The following is a 22,008-nucleotide window of genomic DNA, read 5'->3' on the forward strand; positions in this document are numbered from 1 at the left end:
TAAAACTTCTGGGGAAGCGGGTCCCTATACAAGGCTATATGGAAGCGAATGAAGCCGGTGAAAGTGGCCGGCAGCCGTCTTGCGAGGGGTAAGATGGAAAGCTGGGCACGCGCTTCTGCCAAGGTCGTAACTAGGGGGAGGGGGGGTTGAGGGGGTTCTGAGCCCACCCCGAAATTTTTTCATGCTTTAATTTTCCAGGTGATACTAAAATATTTACACGCCTTCACAGCGACCAGCAGTTGCCAAAGTTAGCTGTTCTACACACAAAGCACTACGAGGTTTCTGGAACGCTATTTCAACAATCAACGTCGACTGACTTAATATTTGCCTTTAGTGTCACTTTAATCTTTCATGAGGCGCCACCTGAGGCTGCCTCAAGAAAGAAGGAAAAAGAACGAGAGAAGGGTTCACAGTATGAACATGAAAAAAGATAGATCAAACCAGAGAAGTGGGACTGCTATCAAGAATGGTGCACGTAAAAATGTTGCGCAGCGCTCCTCAGCTCCCTCATTTGCACAAGGGCCGGAACATGTTGCTTGAGAATTCAATTTCAACTTTGCTTAGTGACAAAGTTGGAGTGCTTACGCATGCGCCGAATTCTCCCGATGCCATGCTGTAGGCTTCATCTAGTTCTCTCTTTTGCTGTTTTAGCGTGCGAAACAAGACCTTTGTCTGCTCGAACAAGGCCTGGCATCCGCACTCTTTGCAGTGCGAGGCCAAGTTCTCTAGCCCACTAATCTGTTCGCATGCATAGCGGTGCTCTCTCAATCTAGTGTTCAGGCATCTGCCTCTTTGACCAGTGTAGCTATTGTTGCAGGTCAGGGAAATGTGGTAAACCACGCCAACAGAGCACTCGACAAAATTTGTTTGGTGTCTTATTTTGCATTTAGCTTTTTGCGACGTGTTAGCCTCGTCTTGGTTCACTCTCTTGCATAGGCCTTTGAGTTTTATTTGTGCCAAGAACACTACTCCCATATGGCGCTTGGCCGTTAAGCTTGTGGGAAATGTTGTGTATGTACAGAATGAATGCCGGCTGTTTTTTTCCTTTCCCTGCTTTGCTTCCGTGCATGACGAGGCCTCAGCTCTCTCAGGCATTTCTCTGCTATGGAAACAAGAACCTGTGTAGGAAACCCGCTTGAACGCAGTCGTGCACATTGGGCTCAGAGGCTGCCCTCTGGGCAATGGAAGCATGACTTCTTCAAGGTCTGTGTGAAACAGCTTGATGCAATGCCTCTGTTCACTAGCTTTGAGTGGCCCAAATCGAATGACAGCATCGGTTTTTCCCGCCTAGTTTTATAGGACCAGCACGCGTAGGATTCTCCAACCTGAATTTGTAAATCTAGATACTGGAGCTTTCCGCATTTTGGTGTCTCTGATGTGAATTCTAATCCCTTGTGGGCAGTGTGAAAAAGGTCAAGACTCTCGAGACCCTTTTTTTATGCAAGTACAGAAAAACACAACCAGAACAATTAATCTTTCGTGAGGCGCCATCTGAGGCTGCCTGAAGAAAGAAGGAAAAAGAACGAGGGAAAGGGTGAAAGTATGAACATGAAACAGCAACTTGCCCCAACTAGCCCAAAGGAGTGCTTTATTGAACCACAACATGACGTCACCGGTGACGTAGGTCATGGTTCTCGTACCATTTCATTCGCATGCCGTATTTCGCTCATGGGGCCACTAAACAAGGCACTTAAAGCTTTTGCCTTAATAAATTTAGACTTTTGTTGGTGTCATTGGTCAGATCATTAAATTACACACTTCTTTTGGGAGGAGGGGGGGGGGCGAATTTTTCAAAATCATGCGTTGCGGAACAGTGTTCAGAGCATGCGATGAAGCGGAACAGTGTTCTTTGCAACAGTGGCTCGGAGGAAAGGATGCACATGAATGCTCTCCTCGCTTCCTGCATGCCAGTGGAAGATGGCATGTGAGAAGCCTGGCGCTTCAAATCGTGCACTACTCTGTGCAGCCTATAGTCCACGTTCTGCTCTGCTCGTGCCGCAGAAGCGGCAGTGCTAAATACGACAACCTCTGATCTTCCAAGCGGTCATGATCGGGCAGAAGACAGACGTTGCCAACAAGGATAATATCTTGGAAGCAATCTGCATCGGTGAAAAAAAAAAGGGATGTCACCTCTCGTATATCGCTGAGCTCGCTCCCCCTGATGCCAACGTCGAAAGAATCTCAGTGAAAAAAAGGACAAATTCTCATTGAAAGCAGTCGGAATGGAGCTGCTGGCAGTTAACTGCTGTATTGCTACCAATGGGACAAAGTTATGCACTCTATTTGGTTTTGGTGATTAAACCAACTTACGAGGATTTGTTAAACTAGTGAATAGTGGTGAATGAAATTCGCAACTCCACAATAGATTTCGCTGAATCTACGGGCCATGACGGTACTGGCATAATGCCCGCAAACAATGTCGCAAATTAACTCTTTGACACGCTATGTACACAATTGTGTACACCACTTGTTTTTGTTAGTTCTATCGACTAGTGGCTAAGAAAGAGCCAGATAGACTGAATTTTGGATGAATTGAACCTCCTGCATTATAAATTTGTCTTCATTTAACTTCATTTTGCAGTGTACTGTTGCATATGGTTACTTTGCTGAAGGCACTACTACGAGTCGTTCGACGTGCCGCTTCCCGCGAGCCACGTCTAAAGTATAATTCTTCTTTGCTCAAAATTGACATAACCGAAAACGATTTCGCACTAAAATTCTTACCTGAGTCAATTATATTTATGCAAAAACAAGGCGTGAATGACTTCAGAATAAATATATATTTAGTTACAATTTAATTGGGAATAATTAGTATAACACACATAAATTAGCATATTATGACATTATTTTTGTTGCAATAGAATATCGAGTGCCTTGAAGTAATGTTGTATGGATTTGACGCATTTACAGACAGTTCTTCATAGGCGGCGTCTGAAAGGGTCAAAAACAAAACATATCATGACCACTGTTAACAAGCGTTGACTTAATTAAGCTGTGTATGGTGTTGGCTATTCTCTCTTATAACAATGCAATAGATGTTGCATATGTACTGCTATGACTCTGGAACTTATAATTTGGCATTCCTTGACCCTGCTGAGTCTTATGATATCCTCATCACTGACGTGTAGGATGCACATGTCTAGGAAAGTGATGTCTGCGCTCGAAAGTGAGTGCTGATGTTACGTCAGACTATAAACTACACTTTAGTCATTATGGCATAGTCGACATGCCTAGAAAGCCTGCGTAATGCACACAACTCAATTGGCACTTGGCAATTGGCAATTCGACCCTCCTCGTAACGATTGGTCCAAAGCTAATAAATGAGGCAAAGGCAGCTTCTCGCTGACTGCTTCGCATAACATCGATTACCATGGTGCGTGGGACCTGCCGGAATTTCCTTTAAAGCATGAAATGCTTTTAGCTGCCGTTGTGGGTGGCCTTCGAGTGACCTCGAGCCAAAATGCCAGCGCCGTTATCCGGGCACTTCAAACAAGGTATCCGGGGATCTCAATGAGAACATACGAACATTCATACGAGATCACGGCATCGTCAACGAGACATCCGGGCAATGAGCCCGAAAGTTTAAAAAAATGCGGTCTTCACCCCTTTACAGGACCGCATTTTTTTTTGTTTTTATATCTCGTAAACAAATGGTTTCTCCCATATGACCTCTTACCACATTCATGGTTTTACTTTTTTTTCCATGAACAGACTGAATGGTCACCCCTCTCTTTACAATTATGACTGTGTTACAATTGAGAAAACACAGTACAGTGGAACGTCGTTATTGTGAAGTAGCATCTGGACAGTAAATTGTTTCGTCATATCCGATATTCGTTGTAAATGTAGATTAAGAATTGGCTATTGCAAATCGGATGACTGGCTGGGGCAAGGACGCAGTACACCGCCCTTCGTCGTCTCATGAGCGTCTCAAGTTATCCCGTTCTATGCATATGGTTGTACAGCCAGTCAAATGCGTTTTTTTCCCCGCTGGATGATGAACATTTCCGCAACTTTTATTGCAATAGCAATTATATAGATACTGTCAGCGGGTTTTTGCTGTCGCCGTTATGTTCCATATATATATAAGCCACAAATAAAAATAATTATGAAGAAAAATTTTCTGACGCGCGCCACCGGGATTCGAACCTGCGGCCCCTCGCTCCACAGCGCGCTATTAGACAGCTGGGCCATATAGTACACGTCATCCAGCATACTAACAGTGAGCTATTTATATACACCATTTACCGTTGGTGGCACGCAGAGCTCGGAGGTGCTTCAGCGTGTTCACTATCACCCGCGAGATGGCGCGAAGGGCGCGCTTTGAAGGTCGTCGCGGCGCTCGGGTTTCGCAGGAGTTGGGATGCGCGCGTCCGACCTGTACTATGCCCTACAGGGCGTGGTCGCCCATGCTCGGGCACTTATCTCGTGAGGGAGAAGATTTGTAGGTCTTGTGTGTTCACCTCAAAGCTTGCGTTGAAGCTATAGGCCGCACGAAGGTAACTTCGCTCGCTGCAGTGGCCGCGTTTGCGAAAGGAGTGAGCTGCTAACTAGAAGAGCCAAAGTATAGGGCTAGTTAGTTGGTTGCAGTGGTGTAGCCAGGGGGTGGCACACCGGGCCCGTGCCCCTCCCCCCATTTTTTTGCCGTGGGATAGAGAGCACAAAATGGCGCTCGACCACACTCACCTGCCCCCCTCCCCGAAGCAAATTTCTGCCTACGCTACTGGTTGGTTGTGCATATAGTCGACACTTGCAGCGCGCTGCTCAAGTGCAAAGTAACGACTGTGACAGTTAGTTAGCGCTCGCGCTCGTCCTGTGTATACCTATGCGTTCTTCTCGAGCGCTTCTCCTTGTGTTTGAGCAGAGTGCTGCAAGTGTCGAGCTGTGACAGTTGTTAGTTTGCGCTCGTCCAGTGTGTGTTCTTTACGTGCATCCTTTGTGCTTGAGCGGCACGCTGCAAGTTTCGAGCTGCTTGCCGTCCCTTGGGTGACATTCCAATTTGTTGCTATCACATTCATTGCTTCGCCTTTGCGATGATGACTTTTTTCGAACTATTTAAAAAATGCGGTCGAGAATTGTCTTTCAATACTTATTTTGCTTTTTTATTTTACCTTTGCGCGAACCGAATATTTCTTCGTTACATTCCTGATGCAGCGCTAAAAGACAGAGACTAAGAAGGAACATTCACACAGGACGAACGCTGACTCGCAACTGAAAAATTTATTTGAGAAGATCATCCAAGAAAAACAAGAAGAACAAGATAGACAAGTGAAAAACCGTGTGCAAAAGCAAAAAAAATATAAAAAGTAGGGGTAATCTAGTCACTAACATAAGCATTACTTCACAGAACATGTGCTCAGCAGAAAAGAAAACTCCTTTTCCGTCGGTGACAATGATGCCTGACTGATGCATGCGTCACCCATTCTTTTGATATGGAAGGCTATCACCTCTCGAGTGACCTTGCATTTGTGTGACGACAAGACTTTCGTATCTGGAAACACTGGAGAACAACCACACGTGTAACAGTGCGACGCGAGATGCGAAGCATCCGATTTCTTCAGCAACTGGTTATGCTCCTTTGAACGTACAGGTCGGTGCACTGTTAGAGGGAACACGCGAGCGCGTGGCTGACGCTCCGCGCAGCGCCATGCACTGCAAGTGGTGAAAACCAAGCGCATGCGCAAACAAACGAAGAGGCGGTACGTACCTCGCGTCGTCTGCTACTGAAACGCCCCTTCATTGCTCGCGCATGGCCGCGCTGTTACGGCTCTGCCGTGCATTTGTGCAATCGCCCATCAACAGCTGTGCAATTGCACGGCAAGGACGCAGCAGCGCGGGCACTTGGAAGGAGTGGTGAGCCGCGCAAAAAGTTTGAATGACGCATTCCTAATTGTAGCATGACATGAAAAATGGAGATCACAACATTTATTTAAGCTTTTTAGGAAGCAACAAAAAACACACAAACAAGACAAAATACATTCGCACTGATGGCCGTGTAGCGCTTCAAGTCACCGTTAACTTGCACCACAGCCCTCATTATTCAGGGAAGAAAGAGTGCAGAAAATTTCAAGGAACAGAAGGCGAAGAAAGTACAACAGCGCTATCCGCCTCGTGCGCTGCTGCTTTGAGTTGTACCGGTGGCGCCACCAACGGCGAACGGTGGCGAAAGGTGGGTACGCGCGGCTCATAGAAGCCGTGGACAAAGCCTGGCAAAGCATCCGTTACTCGCCGTTTGTCTATTCATTTTTCATTCTGGTTTGATATTTGTACTGCCGACGCTGCTCCACTAGACAACCATGCCGTTTGTTACGTCAATTGTTCTATATTATTTGTTTTAAAATGACAGGCCCGTTTTTTATGCGTGCGCGCGATGCACTGCGTACGTTTCTTACGTGCATGTGTCCAAGTTGTTTGCGTGATCTGTTAACACAGATGAAACAGTACAAAACAGCATTCTTGTTTTATTGAACACCCCGAACAGTACAACAACAATGACTATTACTGCTGTATGCCTGCTTAAGAAACGCACAAAAGACACGCGTTTTTATCTTCGCCCAACACTCGTAGCACTCAACTAGGCCAAGAAAACTGAAATCTAACTTGCTGAACGTTTTAACAGCCGTCACACAGCTGCATAATAATGCGTGAAAGTACTTTAGCAAATGACCAACAGACATTCACACAGCGTATTTTTTTTTGTTCACAGACCGTGTTAACATATGGGAAAGTTCTAACTGCATTGCAATCACATATTTCGGAATATCTAATCACTTTCACCATTGAAGCCACAATCCTCTAACGCATGCGCTTTAAATTGAGCATGGCATTACTCAGACTTATATAGGAAATGCGCACGCGTGGCATTACTCAGACTTATGTAGGAAATGCCCACGCGTGTAATGTATCTCGTATGCTAGATCCTCCTTTGGTATGTGCAGCTCAACATAAAATGCGATTCTAGAAGTAATGTTCGTGGAGTAGCGAGCATATAGAAGGGCAACTACTTACAGCTTCACTTACCTTTGCAAGAACAGTATTCCAATTGCAATTCAATATTAACCGACGCAACAACGATAACAACACACTTGTTGCACACAGGCGTATCAGGTTGACGCGCGAGGCCAAGCGTGGTATTTTAAGTGTAGCACAATCGTGCGCGTACAGTACGCTAGAATATTCTGGCACAATGTTGTGAAGCTTGCAGTCGCTTCAGCGGTTCCCACGATGTAGCATCAGTTGACGTCCTCGCGTCATCAAACTGCTGCGACGCCGAGAACTACACACACAGCTGAATTGGAAAAACGCGGTCTTGCAGGAAGCCATCTTGTCCAGCAACCAACACAAAAGTACACAACTGAGGCGTCTGAAACATTGCCGTTGATGAAATGGCTGCTGAACGAAATCAGGGTTCATCGTCCGACGTGTGGCCACCGCCTTACACAATATTAACGTTGCAACGTTCAAGGAAGACGCGACGAAAGCGACGAGCCCAGCCGGCCTTGTCGGGTGCGCTGTCCACTACACAGTCACAGTGCACAGCGCGCGCTCTCACGGCCACCGAAAGAAATAAAAGAAAGTGGAGAGAGGAGTTAGCTTGGAGCATGGCCAGTCGGTGGAAGAAAGAGGAGGTGTTGCATTGTCGGTGTGGCGTTATGTCAAGAGATGGCGCTAGTTTGTTTTTGCGCAACGGAATCGCCAACTTCATTCAAAATGCATGGGATCCTATGGGGGGTTGGGAGAGGGTACAACCGCCTTAGCCGAGCGGTGGCGCCACCATACCGATGCACGAGGCGGATACAGGACAAGATACAGCGCTGCCGTCGTACTTTCTTCGTCTTGTGTTCCGTCAAATGTTTTACACTGTTTCTTCCTCTGTTGCAACCATGAACCAACTAGCCCAGGCCTGAAACCGAGCAAACCTATCCTTGGGTGTGGGGATTTATCAGTAGGAATTCATTCAAACTTTTCGCATGCCTCTTGACGTGCGGTTTCAGTAGCAGACGACGCGCGGCATGTGCCGCCTCTGAGTCGTTTTGCACATGCGCTTTGTTTTCGCCGCTTCCTGTGCATGGCGCTGCGCGGAGCATGTGCCACGCGCTCGCGTGTTCCCTCTAACAGTGGGCCGACCTGTACATTTAAACATCTGCCTGTTTGCCCCACGTAAGAATTCCCGCAAGTGAGTGGGATCTGGTAGACGACCCCACACTTACACGGCCAAACGTAGACTTTACATGGTTCGTTCCACAGCCTTCACTTAACACGCTACTGTGCTCTATTTTTCTCCTAACGGGAGGACAGATTCCGGAAAATTTATTTGGAGCAGAGAACACTGTCTTAACCCTGTACCTATTGCCTACAATACTAAGACCATGGGATAGCTTGTGTACATAAGGTAACACTGTTACCTTTTCGTTGGAATGGTTCAGACCCTTTACCCATCCCGATAGCCTCTCACTGCAACTAGACAGCACACTGTCAGGGTAACCCGCTTGTTGAAGTCTCTGGATCTGTGTTAAGAAACTACGCTCCATGCCATGTTCGCAAGACTTTGCCAAAGCAGACTTCAGGGCGGAATACGCTATTCCGTTCTTTATCACTTTCGAGTGTCGGGACGAAAATGGAGGGAGGGGTTTCTGCGATCTCGGAAGATAATGCCGACAAACATGACTGCCCTCGAATGAAAGGCATAAATCTAAAAACTGTAGCTTGGTGTCCTTAACCAGCTCAAGGGTAAACCTCAATCCATAGCCGCATTCACGGAAAACTTTCAGGATATCGGCTGCCCTTCTACTGTAGTTAATGCAAGAAAAAAAACACTAAGTAGTCATCTACATAGCGAAATACCTAACTAGCCACATCCTTGAGGTTATCCTGAAGTCTGCGGTTAACTCGGCTCAAGTACAGGTCGCTTAGCACAGGAGCGACTTTCGAGCCAATGCATATTCCTGTTTTCTGCACAAACAACTAATCATTCCATTCTACAAACGTGTTGTTTAGATAAAACAACAGCAACTCAAGAAATGCTTCTAAGCTCATCCCACACCGCTGTGTAAATTCCAACTCGTCATTGTGTTCCGTAACTGCTTCCTTGACGCTGCGCATAAGTTCACCTTGTTCGAGCGAATAAACTAGATCTTCGACATCAATACCCCTCTTTTTATATATATTTTTTTGCTTTTGCACACGGTTTTTCACTTGTCTTTCTTGTTCTTGTTTTTCTTGGATGATCTTTTCAAATCAATTTTTCAGTTGCGAGTAAGCGTTCGTCCTGTGTGAATGTTCCTTCTTAGTCTGTCTTTTAGCTCTGCATCAAGAATGCATTTGTACCAACTAGCCCAATTTTCTATCCTGTTTCTTCATTACAGTCGATCTCGAAGTGGCTCTCGAGTGTTCGGTTTTGTTATGAAGAAATTAATGTAACTGAAATGAAGCGTGACCAACGAAAGTTCGTATTTAGTTCGCTATAACAAATAATTCACTATATCAGTGTTTTAATAACGAGGTCCAACTGTACTCTGTGACTGCTTCCTATGAAGCTATTGGCAAGAAGTGAAATTTTGGTTGTTCAACTACAAATTTTCAGCTGAATGCAGTGCATATTAAAATCCAGTCGAATTTGCTTCTGGCGCAAATATTCTGTATTCATTCTAAGTGCTCACCCCTCAACAGTTTGCTGTGAAGATTGCCGATGCATTTGCTGCCAAGCGGTGTGCTGAGGAGCAAGAGGCCAAGAGCAGGAGGGACTACGTCAAGAGGCAGGCCAAGCTACCTTGGGGGTGAGCTCTCATTATTACGCCATTGCCAACCTACGAAATTTGCTTCTTTCCCAATTTACACAGTTGGTCCATTTATTATGTCTCAATGTGCCTTTGCTTCGTGTGTTTGTTCTCAGCAGCACATGCCGTAAGTGGTGATAATGGAGCCACGTATTTGGTCAAGTGATGGCTTTTTTTCCTTGGGATTTTTCTCAGTAGCCTCTGCGAAGAACACGCAGCCTCATTTTGATACGCATATACACTGAGCCACACAAGTTTTGCTTGGTCGACACACTACGTTATTGCCAAAATGCCTTCGGTTGGGCGATTTTTTACACATCCAGATCTGGCAGTAATTAAAATTACTGTATATACAGTAACTCTATAGCAGTAATAAAACCGTTGTGCCATCTCGTGCCTAACCTTCGAGCGGTGTCAACTGCACCAAAACACAAATTTTGAATTAAGTCACTAAATTTAGGAGAATGTGTACGTTCAGCGGAAACCAGAAAGGCTTACCTGTGTGTATAGTGTTTAGCCTTAAAATCGAAGCCATCAAGCGCCCTGAACTACTTTTCCACGTAATGATCGAATGACCTCAGCATCGAAGTTTATTGGCTCACGAATCTATTGCCTCAAAAATTTCTCAAATCCCTCAAGAACGAGGGGATTTAAAGCGAATTTGTCGCACGCCTTTAGCACTTCCTCTCCGATGAGCGGGCTGGAAGCTGCACATGGTCAGTGCGTGTCATGAAACGTCTCCCGGTGTGATTCCGGTACTCGCTAGTGCTGTGTAATTTTAGCACACAATAGAGCGTGGCGCCAACACGTGGTGGCACCCCGTGGCAAGAAGCGCATCTGATCCAAACGCCGCTCCTGATTTGTGAGATATCGCCCAAGAGCGGTAATCTGCTGTATGATGACATACAGCTCGCGTTGTCAGCTCCAAAAGAGAGTTATGACAGGACTCCACTTAAAGAGAGGGCGCATGAAAAAGAGGGAACTCCGCGCTCTGCTTGTAAGCTCTCCTTGTCGCAGTATTTGGCCTAGTTGTTTGCAGCAGCATCTGCTTTTCGCAGTATACTTTTTTTTTTCGCCACGGCAAGCCCGAGGTGAGGACCCTTTCGTTGCCTGTTGCGCAACGTGCACGCGTCCTTTGCGGTACGAAGGAAAAGGGGTACCGAGGTGAGAGGAGAAAAAGAATTCCACTTCTTCGACCGATGCAGTTAAACCGTGGAGGAAGAAACGTCGAGACTATCTTGAACTGTGGCTTGCGCCAGTTCAGCATCTAGAACACGTCAGAAAGAAGTACATTTCTTTCACTTGTGAGAATCAGCATAGGCTTTGCAAATGACGTTAGTGTTGGATGCAGTGCCTGTTTTGCATTATAAGCGAATAGTATACATACTTATCTCTTCACATTGTTTCTCCTTTTCTTGTTGAACGTGCACATATTTCATGATCTTGTGCAAAGAGTCCCCGTAAGTAATCCTTGAGAAACGCAAGAGAAACACAGGGACTGAGAAGAGATAAACATGGACAAGCACTTTCTAACAACTAGTTTTATTAAAGAAAACTCAGACTTCTTATCCTAACAGAACTGCGCACGGTACACGAACATATCAGCGCACATAGTGACACTCGTGAAATGGCTAAACAGTCACAAAAAGGCAGATAATATTGATGTCTCTTTGTCAGGTATGGAAATGGACGGATGACTTACACAGTCGTCATTGTGCTGTGAATTGAAAAGCGCTTCTACGATTTCCCTCGATGTTTGGTTACAAATTGTAACCAAACATTGAGGGAAATCGTAGAAGCGCTTTTCATTTCACACTCACAATGTTTAAAAAGAGTGTCAGTGTTTTCAACGAGGGGGGTGCACTCGCATTCGTTGCAGCGAAGGGCGAGGTGTGCGTCCTTTCAAACTGGTCAAGTGCCCTCTTAATCTAGCATTCACACACCTGCCTGCCTGACCTACATACACGTGCCCATACGTCATGGGAATCCTATACATTATTTTATTGTTGCATTCTACATACTTGCTTTTGTGTGCTATGGTGCAGTCTTTAGCACTTTGCTCGCTTTCATGTTTTTGCTTTACTCTGGAGCACACACTGCCGATTTTGTTTTTTGCCGAAAATACTACTCTTACGTCATATTTGCTTGCAACTTTTTTTAATCGATGGGAAAGGCCATTTACGTACGGAATTACCCCAATGGGCAACCAATAACTTTGGGACGTCTATCGGACCACTTTACTGGACATTACGTACATCCGGCGGATGCACGACAAATACCGTGGGACGTTCAACGGGACGTCCGCAGGACTATATGGCGCAAAGGAATTGAACATCCCGAGTTAATCCCACCGGGCGTCAAAACCGGATATTCGGACGTGCTTGGACGTATGCAAATTCAGTAAAAATCTTAACCGACGTCCAGGAAACGTCCGTGGAATGACCCATATGCTGGACACAGTGAGGCTTTTGGTCATTATCACGTGCAGAGCTGGACTTTCTGTGTATTTTTGGCACCTTCAGGATATCATATCCTGAAGGTACCCAAAAATCCACAGAAAGTACAGCTCTGGACGTGATAATGACCAAAAGCCTCACTATATCCAGCGGGGCACCAATGGGCTCATTGTAAATACAGCTCAAAAATCGAGACGCAGACAATAAAAGTAAGGACACAAACAAGCGCTTCTTTGTGTCCTTACTTTTCTTCTACGCACCACTTATATCCAATTTCCATGTAGAATTCACATCGGTTTACTACTGAACAAATAATAAATCTGAACATGCAGAGGATGAACACGTACTTCATAAATGACGTTTAGTGTATGGCGCACAAATAATCATGCTTATCAGAAACAATAAATTATCCAATGATCTTGTAAAAGCGGCTTTATTAATGAATAAAGCGCACCGAATGTGGCACAAAATACGACAAAAGGTGACCGCACAAGGTGAAGCTGATTGACGCAGCAGCAACATAAATTCAAGTTATGCATGAATGCACTCCAGGTCCCGTCAAAGAAACTGCGCTGGCTTTCACACAAGCTGGCGTGGTCTCGGGCCTCATGTCTTGTACAAACAGCGGTGAAGAAAAGCTGCATACAAGAAGAAGCAAGTAAGCTAGTTATAATTTACAACAAATAATTGAGCATCAAGTCATTCTAAAGACAGATTTCCAATTACAGATGTGCACAAATGCTGTCATGTATTTATTAACGACAGTCATAACTACTCACAAAGCGAGGCACCTGTTGTAGAATCGTTGCACTATTTGTCAGCGATAGGCCGGCATGGTTGTAGCAAGCAAGCAAGCAAGCAAGCAAGCACTCGCTCGCACGCATACACCCACCCACACACGAGCTGTAACCCGCAGAAGAACAAGATGACCGACCTGGAATAGGGCGAGTAAGTCTGGCTTACGATTCGCAACGGCGCGTCTCCGTATAGTTTCGCGTTCGACCAAGATTCAACCACTAGCAAAGAACTGTCAAAAGTTCTAGCAGTAATGACGAAAAGTCAGGCGCACTTAATTTCACTTACCGAAAGAAGTAAGTTATCCGAATAGCTGCTTGCTAGCTGCAACGAAGGTGGCGAGCAGATCAGGCCATTGTTGTAACGGACCGTCGGCGAAAACACACAGTAGAGCTGGTTTCACGAATCACTGATGGAAAATATGCGGCAAATGGCATGAGCACAGTTACTTCATGCCAGATAACAGCCAGTGAACCGTACAGAAAAGCTGGCACGCTACACAAAATGCGAAACGATGACAGCCGTGCTGCTGCCAACGCAAAACGACGCGACGACGCCAACGGCGTCACGGCGTCTCCGCAGTCGCCGGTGCACAGCACGATCGCGAAGGACACGTTTCAACATGAGTGCCGCCGAAGCTGATTGCACGGTGCGCCGCATGGTGCGCCGGGTGCGCTGCGTGCGTGCCTGCGTTTTGCCGGTTTTACTACTGTTGTCAGTCGCTGCTGTGCGAGCGTGCTGTTAGAGGCATCGTTGTGAAACAAATTATTTTGGGGGTATGGTTGTCTGCGTCATTTGTTTGAGTAAAACCGACGTAACCGCTCTTTTGACATGCCGTTTTTGTATATAGGCCCTTCTCGAGAAAACATTCGAAGAATCATTGAGATAGTCGTTGTGCACTCGTACTTTCAGATAAAATGTCTGAAAAATGTCTCGAACTAGGCGTTATGAACTTCTTTGGCAAAATAGACTCTGGGTATGCCGTAGCTGTTGAAAATGCTAATAAAGAGTATGCAAGCACATTTGAGGGGCGAATTAATGCTATATTTAAAAAATGCATATATTTTTGGTCTTCTCGTAAACTAAGACGTTTTTTAGAGGTTTTGTGTTTCGTGGGAAGAAACTGCAGTCACGTTACGTATGTGCGTCACCCATTCACCTTTCTCCTAAGCACGTAAATAATCGCGAGAAATGCCACGAATGCAATGCATACATGCTCGCACAATTATCCATGAATTATTTCCTCAATCAAATATTTTCCGAAAGATAAAACTTAGCGGCGGTTTCCATATGTTGCAAAATCAGTTTCACGCATTGTCAGATGAACTAGCGTGTAGCGGTTTGCATCCAAACAGCTTTGAAATGTCCGCACGGCCATCTCCTGTCGACGTCCTCTTGATATCCACGCCTGTATTATTGAAAACGTCCACGTGCTATATATTCTTGGACGTCTGTCGGAAGACCTTTTTTGGACATCCAAAACGCGACGTCCGCTGCACGCCCCGTGAACCGCCGTTCTGGGACGCGGACGTTAGGCTCTTCTTCGGACGTCGTCAGGATATTCGTTGTCCATTGGGTACAGACACTTTTGAACAGGGATCAATCTGCCTGTCCGTTTCTCTTGCTGGTTGCTTATCACATTTGCGGTCGGCATTACGAAAATCTTGTTTCCACTCTGTGAACAATGCTTTTGCATCCCAAATTGGCCGGCTGAAGGATGCTGGGTACCCACACACCATTTTGCTAGCATCTTGCGGGCGACTTCTGAAGTATTTTAAATGTGATAAGCAACCAGCAAGAGAAACGGACAGGCAGATTGATCCCTGTCCAAAAGTGTCTGTAATTCCGTACGTACATGGCCTTCCCCATCGATTAAAAAGAGTTGCAAGCATATATGACATAAAAGTAGCATTTTCGGCAAAAAACAAAATTGGCAGTGTGTGCTCCAGAGTAAAGCAAAAATATGAAAGCGAGCAAAGTGGTAAAGACTGCACCGTAGCACACAAAAGCAAGTACTATGTAGAATGCAACAATAAAATAGTGTATAGGATTCCCATGACGTGTGGGCACGTGTATGTAGGTCAGACCGGCAGGTGTATGAACACTAGAATAAGAGAGCACATGACAAGTTTGAAAGGGCGTCCTAACACACACCTCGCGCTTCACTGCAACAATGCGAGTGCACCCCCCTCGTTAAAAACACTGATACTCTTTTTAAACATTGTAACCAAACATCGAGGGAAATCGTAGAAGTGCTTTTCATTTCACAGCACAATGACGACTGTGTAAGTCATCCGTCCATTTCCATATCTGACAAAGAGACATCAATATTATTTGCCTTTTTGTGACTGCTTAGCCATTTCACGAGTGTCACTATGTGCACTGATATGTTCGTGTACCGTGCGCAGTTCTGTTAGGACAAGAAGTCTGAGTTTTCTTTAATAAAACTAGTTGTCAGAAAGCGCTTGTCCTGTGTTTATCTCATCTTAGTCCCTGTGTTTCTTTCGCGCTTCTCAAGGATGAACCGTTTCCAACTAGGTCAAATAGCTGTGCTACCCCGTAAGTAAGTCCTGGGTGTTTAAAGCTTCAGAAAGCCTATTCTGAGTTTCGTTTTTCGCTTCACATGTGGCTTTATTTTTGTGATCTAGCTTTGAGGTGTTTTATGTTGCATTGCTTTAAATATTAGTTATATCTGAACATGATCCTAATCGCTAGCATAACGATAATGTAAGCACACTGGAATGCGGTCGTTGTAAGAGGACTCAGCTTTTTCTGAAACGGTTTACTGTCTGCATTTTTTTAATACTGTAATTGGTATATTTTGTGGTGCCTTGGTGCATCTACCTTGTACTCGTGTGTGTGTGTGTGTGTGTGTGTGTGTGTGTGTGTGTGTGTGTGTGCGTGCGTGTGCGCGCGCGCGCGCGCCGGCGCGCGTGCGCACGCGTGCGTTATTGTACTCCCCTTACTCTTTTGCGGAGAAGGTATGGTACCTTAAACACGCGATTCAATCCTGCTATATCCTGCTATACACCAATTTCACAAGGAGGCTGCCATTTTTAAAGATGGATGGATGGATGCTATGAGCGTCCCCTTTATAACGGGGCGGTGACATGTCTGCCACCAGGCTCGAAGAAGAAAAAGACAAAAAAAAAATTCCTTGTTTCATGTTGTCCTAATGCCTTATCTACATTGATTAAATTTATGTTATTATACCAAAAAAATATAAATTCACGGTCCATCTCTCTGCCTCTTAAGGCAGAATGACCTTTTTTTTTCTCCCCCAATTATTTATTTTTGTACTTTATCTCTACTTTTCTGCCACCAATAATCTAACCGTCTCTTACTTATTTCTATCGCGGGCGTGTTCAGCTTTCCATTGTTGTCCCTAAAACCCAAGGCTTCATGTAGACTCGTGCCCACACGTATACCTGGGTGAATATCGCCACATTCAATCAGTACATGTTCCATTGTTTCCTTAGTTCCCCCGCAGCATGTACATTGTTCTTCTTCGTTACTGAATCTCGCTTTATAACTACGCGTTCTAAGGCAACTCGATCTCGCTTCAAACAGTAAAGCGCTTCCTCTTGAATTATCGTAAAATGCCTCCCTCCTTATTTCGTTTTTTTCCTTTTCGGTAGTTACTCAGTGCCGGCTTCTTTTCCATCGCTGTCATCCAATAAGTCCTCTCCGCCTCTCTGACTTTCCGCTGAATGCTCCTTGTTGCCATATCGCCCGCACTGCCAGCCGCATATTTACTGGTGAGCCTCCTAGTTCTTTTTCTCCACTGCGTGTCAACGCTTTTTCTATACAAATACCCGAAAACCTTCTCTGCCCATCTACTCTTCTTCATTTTCCTCAGCCTCTCTTCGAATCTCATTTTGCTCTGAGCTTCCCTCACTTCAAAGCCTGTCCATCCCATATCACCCTTTACCGCCTCATTTGTCGTCTTCCCGTGAGCGCCCAACGCGAGGCGGCCCACCGTTCTTTGATTTACATCCATTCCTGATTGCACTCTGACTTCATGCACACACTGAGTTCCCAAATGTAAGCCCCGGAACCATCACACCCTTCCACAGCCCTCGAAGCACCTCGTACCTATTGTATCCCCATAAAGCTCTGTGCTTCATAATTGCAGCATTCCTCTTTCCCTTTGCTACCGATGCTTTCTCTTGTACCTCCATATATCTGTCCCCCTCATTTACCCATACTCCGAGGTACTTGTACTCGCTTACCCTCGGTATTTTTTGGCCCTGTATTAAGACCGTATGGTCTCCGTGATCATTGAATACCATCAATCCACATTTTGTTGCACTAAATCCTAGTCCTAGAGCCTCACACTCCCTTCCGCATATATCTACCAGTCGCTGTATATCATCTTGACTGTCCGCAAATAAGACAATATCATCAGCATAAAATAGACCTGGAAGCTTCTGCTCAACCATCGCTCCGACCTGTTTGTGTGACAAATTAAATCCAATGTTGCTACCTTCTAGCGCTTTTTCCATCCTCGCCATGTACAGCATGAATAACAGCGGGGACAAAGGGCATCCCTGTCACCGCCGCAGCGCCACCTAGCGTCTGCGATGTTTCGCCGCCCTTCCGGTGTGTGGGGTTCCGCGTCGGTGTATGCAGCGTGTACGCTCAGTTCACAAGGCATTGCTGTTCTTCGCGGTACACGGGCAAAACAGAGCAACGCTTCGCGAGTTTAAAGGTGCTGGTAAATAATCGCTTAGCTGTCAGCTTCAAAATGGCTGAAACAGCAAGCAGCGGCGGCCCACGAGACGTTCCCGCAGCAGCGCCGACGATGAGTAGAATGCCAATGCAGTTCTTAAGCAGCATCTCTCTATTGGCAATTGCTTTGTATATTTTGTTATAGCTGACCTCGGTGCGGTTCTTGGAATATGCGCTATAAGAGAGCGTTAACATTTAGGACAACTCGAGGGAATCGTAGAAACGTAAATGGAGACGAGCGAACACGTAGGCCATTGTCCGTCTGCGCGCCAGGAGCGCGCATTAGTGTTTAAGATGACTCCCGCGTTTCCGAGCCGTCATTATTCAAGTTAAACGTAACTCTAATCCCTAACAGACCATTTTGGTTCCGATTGGCACGTTGCAATACAATGTTCATGGAACGACAGGAGCACAAACACCGATGCCTGTGTTCATTCGTGTCGCCGTCGTAGTTAAAAGCCTGTGGCCTCTGATCGTTGCACAGGATAAGAAACAGATGTACGACGGGTGAGCTCAAAATTCGACGTAGAAACAACACGATGATAAAATGAAAATTAAGCCTGTTGCACATCTGGAAGCATGACATGGCGTAAGTTCGCTTCGGCGCGAGCCGCCGCCACAAGCGATACGCCGAAAGGGCGCCCGCTTTTGGTAACATTATTGTCAGTTTGTTTTCCGGCGAGTATTTGAGAAGCATTACGATGAGCGCACGTGTCCAAGTAACGACCTGGCTTTAACGAACGTGGGCCGATTATTCACGACACCCAGGTTGCCGCGCGAAAAAAAAAAAAGGTGCGGTTGTCATAACGCTACCTTAGTTATCGTCACAAAATTGTCAAGTCGAGAAAGAACGTGCTCTCGACAAAACGTTAGAGACGCGTACCTGCGCCAAAGCATACATGTCATGCAGGCCTTTCTGTCATGTAGATTGGAAAGTGTAGATTGGAAATTCGATAACCTCGAAATTGCACGCACAAAGATGGAACATTTTCTAACCGCAGGCATTGTACATCATGTGCTGTAGCATAGAATCAGAGAGGTTGATGTTATGAGTCTTGGCCAAACATTTTGTGTATTAATCGTCAGCCTTGACATTGGTTCTCTTTGGTGCAGATGATAAAGTGTACCAGCACCCAAGCACAATCACAAGTTGGTGTGATGACTTGAAAATGTGGCCATAAGTGAAGACACCACATATAATATACTATTTGCGGGTGAAGAAGGCGTGCGACCTGAGAGAAGCGAAGTCATTTAAAAGCATTGTGCACTTCGCATGCCTTGGCTGCCACTCTTTCAGGCTTCCGTTGCTGTTGCCTCAGCCGAACGCAGCGCAGTGGTAGCTTGTCGACTTGTTCTCGTCCGACATTTCGATTTGCGGCAGCACAATCGCTTCAGCGCGTCAAAAAATGGAAACATGCTGACCTCTCACGCACCACGCAGTGCAAAACTCGGGAATCCGCACACACCAGCGGCAGCGGTCGGCCGAGGTGGAGAGAGAGAAAGCGGCAAAAATACACCGGTTCGAGGCTACGCTCCTCCTCTCCGTGAAAACGGTCTATAGGAAGCCCAAGAAAAGACGAACTAAAGTCAGGTCCAAGATGGTCCCCATTCTGGGCCTGCACACTACAGGCTAACGAGCATCTGCAGCCATTCTGTGCTAATAAAGTATTAGTAGTATTATTATGGCGATAGCAATTGTATGGAAAACCCAGGCGGATATTTGCCGTCGCCGTGAAGTTACGTATATAGTGCAAGGGCGATAGCATCGCCTCGCGCGTCTCATGTTCTATGTGCGAGTGAAAGCGTGCGAAGGGAGCCGGCGATCATGGTTCAAGCGGGGAGGAAACACCCCGGCCGTCTTCTGGCGCACGAAAGGCCACGGGGATGCGGATGCAAGGGGGGTGGTTCTGGAGGGGTGGCTGCGGGACTCCAGCAGGGACTGCGTAATTTGATCGGGCGGGCGCGGTCGCGGACGGCTCATACCTTTGCGGGTGCGGTTTTCTCACCGCTAAGTTTCCGTTGAAGCGGTAGATAACACGAAGGTCGCTTCGCTCGATGCAGCGGCCACGTTTCGCTACGCCAGCTCGGTTGCTAATGGGGTTAGCCGCTTGTCTTCATATAAAATTTCATTTTGTCGCTATCGCATTCATTGCTTCACCCTTGGGGCGAAAGTGTCACTTTTTATTTATCAGTTTAAAGTTGGAAGGCTGCACTTGATGTTAAATGGGAAATGAAGAACTGAATTACCTAACATTCATGAATTACAATCTTTGTTTTCTCATGTAGTATTTTTGTTTGCGCCACACTTTAAGTACTTAACGCCATACCACTTAACTCGTTCATTTGTTCTTTATAGAGCACGATACATATATAGTCATCCTGCGTTCTGCTGATTTACCTTGCAGGTTTGAAGCAAAAGAGCGGTGGCAGATGAAAGGAAACATGTGACTGAATGACTTCTTCATGGACACATGGATGTGGCATTGCAGGCGGACAGTGGTTCCACTGTTGACATGAAAACCTGATCCTACAGTCATCTGCAGGCGCTCACTGCCTACTGTGGTCCTGCCAGCGTATAACTGCAGGTGTGCCGACACATCGATTTTAGCGACTGGTGTCGTCATGCTCATGTACTTCAGCACACGCTTTATCGGTACCTTATTGTGCTACAATAAATTTGAAAAAGAAAAAAAAAGGCTGGTGTCATATATGGTGTATTGTTCTTCTAATAAGCAATAAAGTAGTTCTCTCTAGAAAAATAAATTGTTTCCATGTAACTGCTATCGGTGACTTTTTCTGCGATAAAAGATCGCTTAGTCACACTAATGCTATTGTCTTTCTCAACTGAAATTTGCTTATTTATTTCCTTAATACATACTGGGGACACGAAGTCTATGCAGGGTGGATAAAATACATTAGGTCACAAAAAAGTGAAACATTGCCGTAAGCAGAGTCCTGCTTGGTTGGCACCCACTGTGCAGACTACAATGCACAACACCATCGACAAAGCGAATGACACTGCCGGAATTCAACATGGCGGCCCTAGCGACGTGATGCGGGCGTACGAAGGAAGACGTCACTGGCACAGCAGTGCATTCATAGGCGTATCTATGGGGGGGGGGGGGGGGGCAAGGGGGGCGCTAGCACCCCCACTGCCCCCTCCGCCCCCGATTTCGACAGTGGTGACTGTCGCCAGCACACTGGGAAACGAACCACGGTGGCCAAGTTTTCTTTCAACACAGCAATCACGTCAATATATAAAAAATTTGTCCTACGCGTCTGCTGTGAAAATGGTCTTCCGCGTCTCACGACTACGCAATATATATATATATATATATTATATATATATATATTATATATAATATATATTGTAGTGAAGAATACGTGACGACGACGAAGAGCGAAGAAAGCAAGCCACAGTGCGAGCGACACCCACGCGCCCCGAGCTTGCACTTGCCTGGATCTTGGCCCTTGACGTTCCACGGCGTTCTCGCAGTTTGTACGTGAATAAATCACGTGACATTTGGTGGAGGTGCTGGGAGGGAGGTGTTGCGAGAGGTACTGGCTCAACGGAAACCAGGATACGACGAGTACGTTGTTGCTTACGCGAGTCGAACCCTGAAGAAAGCGGAGTGCAACTACTCAGTCACTGAAAAAGAGTGCCTCGCCATAATCTGGGCTTTGACCAAGTTCCGTCCGTACCTTTATGGCCGCCCCTTCGAAGTAGTCACGGACCATCACGCGCTCTGTTGGCTCTCATCTCTGAAAGATCCTTCAGGCCGCCTCGGTCGTTGGGCGTTTCGGCTGCAGGAATACGACATTAGAGAGTTTTAGCAAGTTACGAAAATACGGTACGCAAATACGGTAAGGCAGTACGGTACCGCTCCTCCTTTCCCGCTCGTTGTGCTTTTGCCGCTCCCCGTTCCAGTGACAGGTGTCTCGTCCAAACGACAGGCGTCTCGTTAACAATGCGTAGGCTGACGGGCAACAATGAGGCGTGACAACCCCACAGTAATTTTTTCAAAAAGCTTTTGTAGTGTTGGGGTGCCTTCGCCGGCAAAAGGTCGACGACCTGGAAAGCAGGAGCGGTACCGTCATAGTCATACGCGTAGCGTATTTGCGTACCGTATTTCCGTAACTAGCTAAAACTCTCTATTCGTGTTGTGTACAGATCCGGCCGCAAGCACTCGGACGCTGATGCGCTATCCCGCTCACCGTTACCGTCTGACACAGCTTCGCCGTCAGCCACG

The 22,008-nt window shown here is 46.2% G+C and overlaps 1 protein-coding gene across 1 annotated transcript in view; it reads left to right on the top strand.

Annotated features, from left to right (window-relative positions):
* LOC119378105 (protein FAM204A-like) overlaps positions 1-20,505 on the top strand; it is a 40,746-nt gene extending 20,241 nt beyond the window's left edge. The window contains exons 5-6 of the mRNA XM_037647350.2: positions 9,670-9,776; positions 20,164-20,505. Coding sequence (XP_037503278.1) covers positions 9,670-9,776; positions 20,164-20,206 — 150 coding nt within the window. The 3' untranslated portion in view covers positions 20,207-20,505. The remainder of the gene's footprint in view (positions 1-9,669; positions 9,777-20,163) is intronic.
* The last annotated feature ends 1,503 nt before the right edge of the window (positions 20,506-22,008 follow it).

Source organism: Rhipicephalus sanguineus, unplaced genomic scaffold (genome assembly GCF_013339695.2).
Source record: "Rhipicephalus sanguineus isolate Rsan-2018 unplaced genomic scaffold, BIME_Rsan_1.4 Seq691, whole genome shotgun sequence".
NCBI classification, from domain to species: Eukaryota; Metazoa; Arthropoda; class Arachnida; order Ixodida; family Ixodidae; genus Rhipicephalus; species Rhipicephalus sanguineus.